At 37.2% G+C, this 11,566-nt stretch overlaps 1 protein-coding gene across 1 annotated transcript; it reads left to right on the plus strand.

Annotated features, from left to right (window-relative positions):
- The first annotated feature begins 7,004 nt into the window (after positions 1–7,004).
- Positions 7,005–7,964, plus strand: LOC110287712 (olfactory receptor 4F6-like). Its single transcript, XM_021154263.1, has one exon. It carries the CDS (start codon positions 7,014–7,016, stop codon positions 7,962–7,964), a length of 951 nt encoding a protein of 316 aa, XP_021009922.1. The 5' UTR covers positions 7,005–7,013.
- Positions 7,965–11,566: the final 3,602 nt, after the last annotated feature.

The following is an 11,566-nucleotide window of genomic DNA, read 5'->3' on the forward strand; positions in this document are numbered from 1 at the left end:
TGTTCCACTCACCAGCAGTCCCAAAATCCTGCGGCGGGGGTCGTGGGTAGCTGGCGGGTGTCAGGCAACCCTGCGCTCCCGCTACCCAGGCGCTGATCCAGCCGGATGAGGCCTGTGGTCCTACTCAGGCCGGTTTCTGCTTCCCTAACTAATGCAGTCTCAGGTCCCGCGCAATTGGATTCATAAATCACTATTCTTATTGCTGAATTTCCTTCCAGTGACCATTTACCTGCATAGAATGAACACGAACCTCATGGATCCAGATTTCTCTGTTCTCCGACATATAAAGTGGCTGTGATATCAAATTATATGAGTATATAAAACTAATCATATATTAGTAGCCAATGACCAATGCAATTTTAAAATGCTTGTAGTTTGGGGACTTTTTCCCTGGAGGACCACTTGATTCATTCAGTACAACCAAAGAATTTCAGATCTCATTAGACAGTAATAGAAATATAACAGGAAGCAATAATGGGAAGTGTTGTATCATTGTATAATTTTGTTGTATGTATTTATAAGTAGTGTAATTAATTTCTACAAGTAGGTAAGTATTGACTAGAAATAAGTATACACTCCAAAAGTTGCTTTAGCAATCTCCTTTAACAAATAAAAATATATTTTTGCCTTCCTTTTAATATAGTATATAACTATGGATTTCTACATAAATTAACTGTACAACACTTCATTCTAAATATTAACATTTGAAAGTGAAAAAACTGAAAACAATAGTAAGTTTAGAAATTGTGCTATACCAATAAAGTTAAATTCCTTGAAGCCATTGAAAAGAACACTCACATTGTTATATAATTAAAGATAATCAAAAAACACTGCACTTCTCAGAACACCTGAAAAAATGTTCAACCACTTTAATCATCAGAGAAATGCAAATCAAAACAACCCTTAGATTCCACCTCACACCAGTCAGAATGGCTAAGATCAAAAATCCAGGTGACAGCAGATGCTGGCAAGGATATGGAGAAAGAGGAACACTCCTCCATTGCTGGTGGGATCGCAAGCTTGTACAACCACTCTGGAAATCAGTCTGGCAGTTACAGATTCAAAGTTCAGAGCAGAGCCTGAAGGAACAACCATCCAGAGACTGCCCCACTTGGGGATCTATCCCATAAACAACCACAAAATCCAGACATTAGGCAGATACCAACAAGAGCCTGTTGACAGGAGCCTGATATAGATGTCTCCTGGGAGGTTCTGCCAGTACCTGGAAAATACAGAAATGGATGCTCACAGTCATCCATTGTACAGAGCACAAGGTTCCCAATGAAGGAACCAGAGAAAGTACCCATGGAGCTGAAGGGGTCTGAAGCTCCACAGGAGGATCATCAATATGAACTAAGCAGTACCCCCAGAGCCAATCAAAGAAGACACATGGTGGAACTTGTAACTCTAGCTATATATATAGCAGAGGATGGCCTACTCAGTCATCAATGGGAGGGGAGGCCCTTGGTCCTATGAAGGCTCTATGTATAGGGGAATGTGAGTACCAGGAATGAGAGTGGGTGAGTTGGGGAGCAGAGGGAGGGGAGAGGAGAGAGGGAATTTTCAGAGGGGAAATTAGGAAAGGGGATAACATTTGAAATGTAAATAAAGAAAATATCTAAACAAATAAAAATAAAAAAGAAATTTAAAAAAACACTGCACATATAAAAATGGACAGCAAAACAGCATACAGTATGGATTTCCTCCTTTGGGGTCACCTTCAATCCAAACAGAGATAGCTGGTTAGCTCTGTAACGACAGGTCATTATTGCATGAGGAAACCGATCTTACATAGCAAACCAATATTGTAGCTCATAACGTTCAAGCTGGGTAAAACTGTTGATGCCTTTATTCTCCTAGCAGCCTCCATAAAACCATCTCGCACTGTGAAACCTAAGTACATGGAGTAACCTTTCAACCTAATCCAGTTTCATTTCTTAATATTGTTCAAGCAAGGTATGTTGATTGGGGGCTTCTAGGACCTTTCTGGCCAACAATCCGCAAGAAGGTACTCTATGCTTGGTTTGCATTTTTGTGAAATCATTTATTTTTTGGCTTAATATTAAATTTTTATGTGTTTTCACTATTGATTCTCTTTAAGATGTAGATAGGTCAAAGCTCTCCCATTCTAGGTTCTGCATCTTCACTCTGTATAGAAACTATATATTTGATTTAGTTCCATTTCTTCTACTACTCTAATTTTTCCTTTGCTATAGCAGTCATATTTTAAAATTCAATGCCTGTGTATATATCTTGAATATATATCTTTATGCCATATTTTCCTCTATAAGTTTCAAGTGTTAAATTAATGCCTTTCATTCACTTTAAATTGATTTTTTTTTTACAAATGAAAAAACTTGATCTACTTCAAGTATTCTTCATGAAGATATCTAGTTTTTCAAGCACTGCTTAATTTAAAAAAAAATAGGGAGCAATATTTCTTTTATTTTATTTTTTGGTTATTTTATTTATTTACATTTCAAATGTTGTCCCCCTTCCCTGTCTCCCTGCTTCAAACCTCCCATCCCATCCCACCTCCCATTTGCCTCTATAAGGATGCTCCCCAACCCAATCACCCACTCCCACCTCACCATTCTAGCATTCCCATACACTCGAGTATCAAGCCTCCACAGGAACGAGGGCCTCCCCATTGATGCCAGATAAGGCAATCCTCTGCTACATATGTAGCTAGTGCCATGGACCCATCCATCTATACTCTTTGATTGGTGGTTTAGTCCCTAGGAGCTCTGGGAGGTCCAGTTAGTTGATATTGGTGTTCTTCAATCCCCCTCAGTTCCTTGAGTCCTTCCCCTAACTCTTTCATTGGATTTCCCAGGCTCAGTCCAATGAATGGCTGTAAGCATCCACATCTGTCTTAGTTAGGTGCTGGCAAAGCCTCTCAGAGAATAGCTATACCAGGCTCATGTCAATAAGCACTACTTGGCCTCTGCAATAGTGTCAGGGTTTAGTGTCTGCAGATGGGATGCATCCCTAGGTGGGGCAGCCTGTGGATGGCCTTTTCTTCAGTCTCTGCTTCATTTTTTTTTTGTCCCTGTGTTTCCTATAAACAGGAACAATCCTGGGTTAATTTTTTTTGAGATGGGTAGGTTACCCCATCCCTCAACTGGGGGCCATGCCTATCTACTGGAAGTGGTCTCTCCAGGTTCTAGCTCCCTTTTGTTGGGTATTTCGATTAATGTCATCCCTGTTGGGTCCTGGGAATCTCTCACTTCCCTAGCATCTGGGACTTTCTAGTGGTTCCTCACCCCACCCCCCACTGCTACATATTTCTGCTCATTTTCTTGACCCTCTGGACTTCCCTCTCTTCCCATACTTGATCCTGCCCCCCCTTTCTTCTTCTCCCCCTCCTTACTGCTTATTAAAGAGACTCCTTTCCAGGGTGTTTTCACCACCACTATTGAGAATATTTGCTGTTCTATAAATAGATGGATGGATAGATGGATAGATAGATAGATAGATAGATAGATAGATAGATAGATAGAGGAAGGAGTGGATAGATGATAGATGATTGATAGATGATTGATAGGTGATAGATGGATGAATAGATAGATAGATAGATAGATAGATAGATAGATAGATAGATAGATAGATAGATGATAGATAGATAGATAGATAGATAGATGATAGATAGATAGATAGATAGATAGATCTATTCATATACCTGAAATAGAATTATTTTTACTTCTTCCACATTAATACAATGTTATCTCTCAAGCTTTTGTAGATAGCTGATCATACTCTCAAGTATATTTTTGTATTTCTAGTTTTTTTTCAGGAATTAGCTTTAAGATGGGATATTATATTTTCAAAGATACTTTTCATGTTTGAAAAGAATGTTCGCAAAATATAAGTTGTTCATATTATAATTCCTTTGGATTTCTTTTCAGTGCCATTTTTTTTTTTTTACATTTTTGCTTCTTGAACAAAAAGAACAAATAGGTTAAAATTTCCTTTGTCATGTCCTTCTCTAGTTTTAATATTAGGATAATACTAACTTTGAACAAGGATCTGAAAATGTTCTTGCCATTTATGTTTTATAAAATAGTCTGAAACACATTGGTATTAGGCCTTCAATAATGGAATTATAGGATACATCAGTGAATTCCCCTGGCTTTGTGCATTTCATAGATGGGAAATTCTTTATTGCTTCAATCTCATTGCCCAGATATTTACCTAGGTTGTAGGCACCCTCCAGGTTTAATGTCAGTAGGTCTGACATCCCTAAATATTTTGTCATTCTATATTTTCTAGTGTATTGGAATATATATTTTCAGAATATTTCCTACAGTTTCTGTATATATATTTCTTATCTAAAATGTGGTTAAATAATAGAGTGCTAATTCCTAAGTAGAAGAGGTATTGTTATGTCACAAAGTTTTCTACCAACTCTCTGTGACCATATTTAACAACAGTTATGTACATTCTATAATTTTCCTAAAGGAATGTTTTCTATATTTCTATAATTTCCATCATTCTTCAGATATTACTGTTCCAAGATAATTCTTCCTATGACAGCATACAATTTTCAAACTTCAAGGCCACTGCCACATTCTCCTACAACCTAAATTGTGAAGGAAAGCAAGAAGTGGCATCCAATGTAGAACATATAGCCAATACTTAATAAATTCTTTCTTTCTACCAGTTACAATGCATTGTAATTTTAATAATGCAGCAATTGATATTATCATGTAAACATCTTATTGACATTCCAATATTATTTGAGGAATCTCCACATATTCACTTAGCATCTAAACTAATCTTTATTTCCACCAACTCTATATGAGTTTCCATTACTTTGCATCTCATAAAAATCGGTGATCATTTATCTGTGTACTGATAGAAACTGTATTTTATCTAAATACACTGTTGTTAAATATGGTCACAGAGAGTTGGTAGAAAACTTTGTGACATAACAATACCTCTTCTACTTAGGAATTAGCACTCAATTATTTGAACATATTTCAGATAAGAACTATATAAAACCAGAGGTCTGGACTTGGGACTGTAAGAAACTGGAAGACATAGATTGCCAAAGTGAATGACAACTTGGCCTACCCTTGTTTCTTATTTAATGAGTCTTCATTGCTAATTCTTGAATAAGTAGTTGACTTTTTGTCTAGCATCTCTGCCTCTCAGATTTCTGAGGTGTTGGCTTTCTGATCAGTTACTTTAATCACTCATTCTGAGGCAAAATTATTCTGAACATCTATGTGTGAGCTGATTTTGTTCTTCGTGTCTTTTGTCCTTTTTATTCCCTAGGTGACAGTGTAGACTCAGTGGACCACACTAATTAGAAGCTTTTTTCTTGGGAAAAACAACATAAAGCTCTTTGTTTTGGAAAAGGTGATGCTCTCAGTCAGAATGTTCTCCAAACCTGGAGAACATCCCCCACTTACAGCACTACCACATAAATAAAACACATGTGTGAACAGATAGTTCATAGCAAAGCAGACATCAGTTCAACCTACCATGGACAGAGGGTCTGCCTACAACTATTGGTCATAAATTATTTGACCTCATACGAAGCTACAATTCATTCTTGATATGTTTCCTTTTGTGTTATAGAAGCAGAGAGAAGAGGATCAAATGAGAATGTGTGACTTCTGCTCATGCTTTTGGAGAAGATGTTCAGGAGGCTCCAAGCTGGTTATAAAAGAAAGGTAGAATACTTATCACAAAAAAGGCATTACATGGGAAACGTGCATAATATTTTCATATTTTATGTTCCATATTCCCTTCTTATTTTTCTTACCCTTTTAGTTTTTTATAACTATATTTTCTACTTCTGTTATTAGCTTCTGTGCTTCATAGTCTTCATTCCTGCCACTTAACTTCTAAGCATGAGTCAAACAAATTTCTGGTTTTTCCTTTAGGGAATTAAAAGTTCTCACATGATTGAAGTTTCTCATTTTCTCTTAGTTCTTTAAGACAGTGGTTCCCATCAACTGAGGACAGATTCAGCTGACTAACTCAGGGATCTCTCATTATCTTTTTGGCAAACGAGACTGACATGTTTATTCTTCAGAGTTGTTTCTGGAGCTCATGGTAGAGTTGTATATTTATCTTCCTTTGTATTTTGGGGGGCAGCCAATCAGATCATTGGGTCCCAGACTGACCCTAAATATAATTTACATGGAAAGATCAGAGACTTTTAGGGTACTGTTTATTGGCTATTGATAGGTCCTAGGAAAGGAAGTGTAGAAAAACAAATGCCCCCACTTGTCTATGCTTTAGTGAGCACACCAGCCTCTAAAAAAGAGAACTGCAGGCACATAGTTACACATGTGGACCTGATGAAAATCAGGGTGTCACAAAACAAAATGTATATATATGGACATTAAAAGAATTTGTTTTTTGTGTGAATGGGATGGGTGGAATATGATGAAGGATGGGGATGAGTGGTCAGTAAGCATTGTACACATGTATAAAATTATCTAAGAACAAATTTAATTAAGGAAAAGGCACTAGTTTAACTGAGAAAATATTTTTAATATTTTTAATTTTTTTCATTTATGAAAATATTGAAAAACTAGGAAAACAAGATGTATCAGTAATTTAAACAAAAATAAATTCCAGAACAAATTAAGGAAGCAAGGCATAGGAGCTGAAAGCACAAATTTCTTTTACTGTGCATCCAGGGAAGGAAAAAATTTCTCATGTGGAATGTGGTGAAGACAAGAACCTGTACAGCTTGTTTGACTCACCTTAGATGTTCAAATGCTTTGCTTCTATTTTTCCTCTCTTGGTTGTAAACTATAATAGTAAATTTAGGTTTAAATGATCAAGTCGCCCTAAATATATGTAAGCATAGAAAAATTCTGCACCTCATCTCTGTGATTCTGTATAATCTCACTGTAAAACACCAGGTTGTTTTAGTTTCTTGTATTTGGCTCATTACTTTATAATCAAGAAAACCCTTTTGCATAAAAATTAATTTCCCCTCTTGTGCCCTTCAGGTGATAGTCAACTCATGGTCAAGCTTGCACAAGTTGATGGATAGAGGAAATAACTCAATGGTATCAGAATTTTTGTTGTTAGGCCTCACCAATTCATGGAGAATTCAGATTCTCCTTTTTCTGTTCTTCACAGTATTCTATGTGGCAAGCATGCTGGGGAACCTGCTCATTGTGCTCACAATCATCTCAGACCACCACCTGCACTCCCCCATGTACTTCCTGCTGGCAAACCTCTCCTTCATTGATACAGGTGTGTCCAGCATCGCTACTCCAAAGATGATTTATGACCTCTTCAGGAAGCACAAAGTCATCTCCTTGAATGGATGCATCACTCAGATGTTCTTCATTCACACTGTTGGGGGAACAGAGATGGTGTTGCTCATAGTCATGGCCTATGACAGGTACATCGCTATCTGTAAGCCCCTCCACTACCTGACCATCATGAGTCTCAGAATGTGCACTGTTCTTTTGGCTCTTGCTTGGATCATTGGCCTTATCCATTCTGTGGCCCAATTGGCTTTTGTTGTAAATTTACCCTTCTGTGGAGCTAATAAAATGGACAGCTTTTATTGTGATTTTCCTCGGTTCATCAAACTCGAATGTACAGACACATACAGACTGGAGTTCCTGGTCACTGCCAACAGTGGTTTCATCTCCATGGCCACCTTCTTCATCTTGATTGTGTCTTACATCTTCATCCTGGTCACAGTTCATAAACACTCCTCAGGTGCTTCCTCCAAGGCCCTCTCCACTCTCTCAGCTCACATCACTGTGGTCATTTTCTTCTTTGGTCCTTGCATTATTGTCTATGTGTGGCCTTTCCCGACTTTACCCATAGATAAATTTTTAGCAATTTTCGATGCCATTATCACTCCTTCTATGAATCCTGTCATCTATACACTGAGAAATAAGGAAATAAAGGTTGCAATGAGGAGACTCTTTGCTAGGGCTTTAAGTTTCATTGACAGCTTAAGAGATTCAAATTGAAGTTGAACATTCTTGAGGATAAAATTTTTATTCTGTACTGAGTAGACTTCTTTAGACACATATACATGCAAACAATGTTGAATAGACTCAGCAGGTTATATGTACATTTTATATAGTATGTATACATGTGTGTGTGTGTATAATTTATATGTACATGTGAAAATAGTAAAAGAAATGAACCCTTGAATTTGGTATGGAAGAGTTGTCAGACATGAGAGGGATACAAAGGAGAAAATGGAAGAAATAAATAATGTAGTTGTAGCTTAATTAAATATATATTTTAATTAAATATTTTTAATTTACTAAAAAAACTATTTGAAAAGTCTCTTCAACTTAATGTTTTAAATATCTACTGTGGAATGCTTTTCAAGTATTCTCTGCAGACCTGATCATGTTTTGCTAAAGAATTTCTGATTTCTGAAAGTACTGAAAAGCAGTAAATTGAACCTAAAATATGATTTCTGTCAGATGCCATATGAAAGTGACAGCAATTGCTGAAATCTCACACACTGAACATGCTTTGTTATCATCACAAGTGATGGAAACTTCTCTTTGGCACTGGTCCTCAGAGACAGAGATAGCTCTTTCTAATCTGCACAACCACCTTAATTCATGCCTTGTGAATTGCTCAGTATCTGTACAGCAACAGGAATATACAAAATAAAGATCTTTAGCTGGATGAATTCAAGAATTCAAGACTTTTATCATCTGAATTAGTTAATGACAGGCAGATTTGATGATTTCTAGCAGTTTTACATGTAGTTATAATTGAAAAATAAGCTTTGTGGTCAATTACAGAGGAAAAAAATCTAATAATTTTAGATAGTACATATTTTTGAGACTAGAAGATGTAGATTAATATTGCACATATGTATATGAAAAATATTACACTCCCTCTTTTTCTAGTTTTTTTTGCAAAGAAATATGTGCAACCTGTAAGTCATTATAAATGTTTTTGAGTATTTTCTAGCTAAAATGTGAAAATACTGATTTAGTAATAAACCACCAAATAATAATATTTTATAAACCTTGTTTAAAACTATATAAGAAGAAAAATAAGGAAATTATGATATAAAAAGGATGGCAAACTATTAATAAGTAGATATATAAAATGAGGAAAAATGTATTATGCTTTTCATATAATATATTGTTTACTTTACATATAATTGTTATAATTAATACAAAATTTAGGGAGAGTACCTCCCAACTTGTGTTACCAAGGATTCAAACCAAGTGTCACCTGAATATACTATTTTTTCAAGTTGGAGTTATACAAGTGATATAAAGCAGACCTGTCATGTATGGACTCTCAAATTACCTACAGCTCTTCTTGCAAAAAAATCTATGAGAAAGACAGAAGAAAAACAATGCTAAGAGCTTCAAACAGTATCTTTCATTAATGTCTTGCACAAACACTCCACTGAACCTCAGCTACAGTATCAGAGCATCATGAACTGGAAAACAGCTGCTCTGACAAAATTTTTTAGAGACTATTTTTTCAAAACCCCTCTGAAATATCCTCCAAAGGCTCAATGCTGGCTTCTGTCTTGAACTTCAGGAAATAATAAGGAAAGAGAAATTACCTGTATAGCATACTAATAAGATTGTCACTTTCCTATAGAGCACTGGCTCTTCTGCTTGCCTTGATCTTAGCATAACTAATCAGTCTTAGTTGCAAAGGAAACCTAGATTCTGTTCCTTCTTTGCTAGACTCTGCATTTTATTTTGTTCTGGTTTAGTTGCTGTCACCTTTGGTTTCTTATTTTGCATACAAACACGTATAGGCACACACACACAGAGGCACACACATAAACAAACACACACACACATACTCACACACATATATATACATACACACATACATATATACACACACACAAACACAGTCATACACATACACACATAAACACATTAATATAAATGACTAATGATAAATGACACACTGGATTTTTTAATTTTATTTTATAATTTTACCTATTCATTTTACATTCCACTCACTGCCCCCCTTCCAGTCACCCCTCCCACAACTCTTCCCCCATCCAATCTCCTACTCTGAGCAGGTGCATCTCCCTAACCCCAACAGGTATCTCCTCCACCCTAACACTTCAAGTCTCTGTGAGGCTAGGTGCTTCCTTTCCCACTGAGGCCAGACAAGGCAGTCCAGCTACTAGAACATAGTCCCAGGTACAGACAACAACCCAAAAGACCTAGGTCCAGCCCGTGTATGTTCTTGGGTTGGTGGTTCAGACTCTGAGAACTCTAAATATCCAGGTTAGTTGACACTGTTGGTCTTCCTATGGAGTTTCTGTCCCTTTTGGAGCGCACAATCCTTCCTCCTACTCTTCCATAAGAGTCCCCAAGCTCCATCCTCTGTTTGGCTATGGGTGTTTGTATCTGTATGAGTCAGCTGCTGGGTGGAACCTCTCAGAGGAGGGCATGATCCACCTTCAAGTATAACAGAGTATCATTAATAGTGTTAGGGATTGATGTTTGTTCATGGAATGTGTCTCAAGTTGGGCCAGTTATTGGTTGGCCATTTCCTCTGTCTCTGCTCCATCCCACCTGTGCCTTCATTTATTGTAGACTGAATAAATTTTGGGTTGAAAGTTTTTTGTTTATTTGGGTTTTTTTGTTTTTGTTTTATTTTGTTTTTTGTTTTTTAGACAGGGTTTCTCTGTATAGCCCTGGCTTTCCTAGAACTCACTGTGTACACCAGGCTGGCCTCAAACTCAGAAATCTGCCTGCCTCTGCCTTCCAAGTGCTGGGATTAAAGGTGTGCACCACCACTGCCCAACAGGTTGAAAGTTTTGTGGGTGGGTTGGTGTCTCTATTGCTCCACTTGGATTCTTTTTTTTAACAGTATAAATATCTTTTATTCTTCATTGTTATGTGTTCAAAGTATATTTACAAACATTCTTATTCAGTCTGGAGATGAAGTTTGTCTCACTGTGTTTCAGCTAATATTGTTCAACAATAACAGTAAAACTTGTAGTATATGCATGACTGCTTAGCCCATCCTACATCAGAGTTTTCCCAATCCTCACTAACAAGGCCAGTTGCTATGTATTCAGTTTGGCCATCTACTTCTTCTACTTACTTATTGCAGTATGCTGTAACATATGGATGTTCTTTTTTTTAATATTTTTTATTACATATTTTTCTCAATTGCATTTCCAATGCTATGCCAAAAGTCCCCCATACCCTCCCTCCCACTCCCCTACCCACCCATTCCCACTTTTTGGCCCTGGTGTTCCCCTGTACAGGGACATATAAAGTTTGCTTGTCCAATGGGCCTCTCTTTCCAGTGATGGCCAACTAGGCCATCTTTTGATACAGATGCAGCTAGATTCAAGAGCTCCGGGGTACTGGTTAGTTCACAATGTTGTTCCACCTACAGGGTTGCAGTTCCCTTTAGCTCCTTGGGTACTTTCACTAGCTCCTCCATTGGGGGCCCTGTGATACATCCAATAGCTGACTGTGAGCATCCACTTATGTGTTTGCTAGGCCCCAGCCTAGTCTCACAAGAGACAGCTATATCAGGGTCCTTTCAGCAAACGCTTGCTAGTGTATGCAATGGTGTCAGCGTTTGGAGGCTAATTATG

This window comes from Mus caroli, unplaced genomic scaffold, assembly GCF_900094665.2.
Source record: "Mus caroli unplaced genomic scaffold, CAROLI_EIJ_v1.1 scaffold_21414_1, whole genome shotgun sequence".
In the NCBI taxonomy this organism is placed as follows: Eukaryota; Metazoa; Chordata; class Mammalia; order Rodentia; family Muridae; genus Mus; species Mus caroli.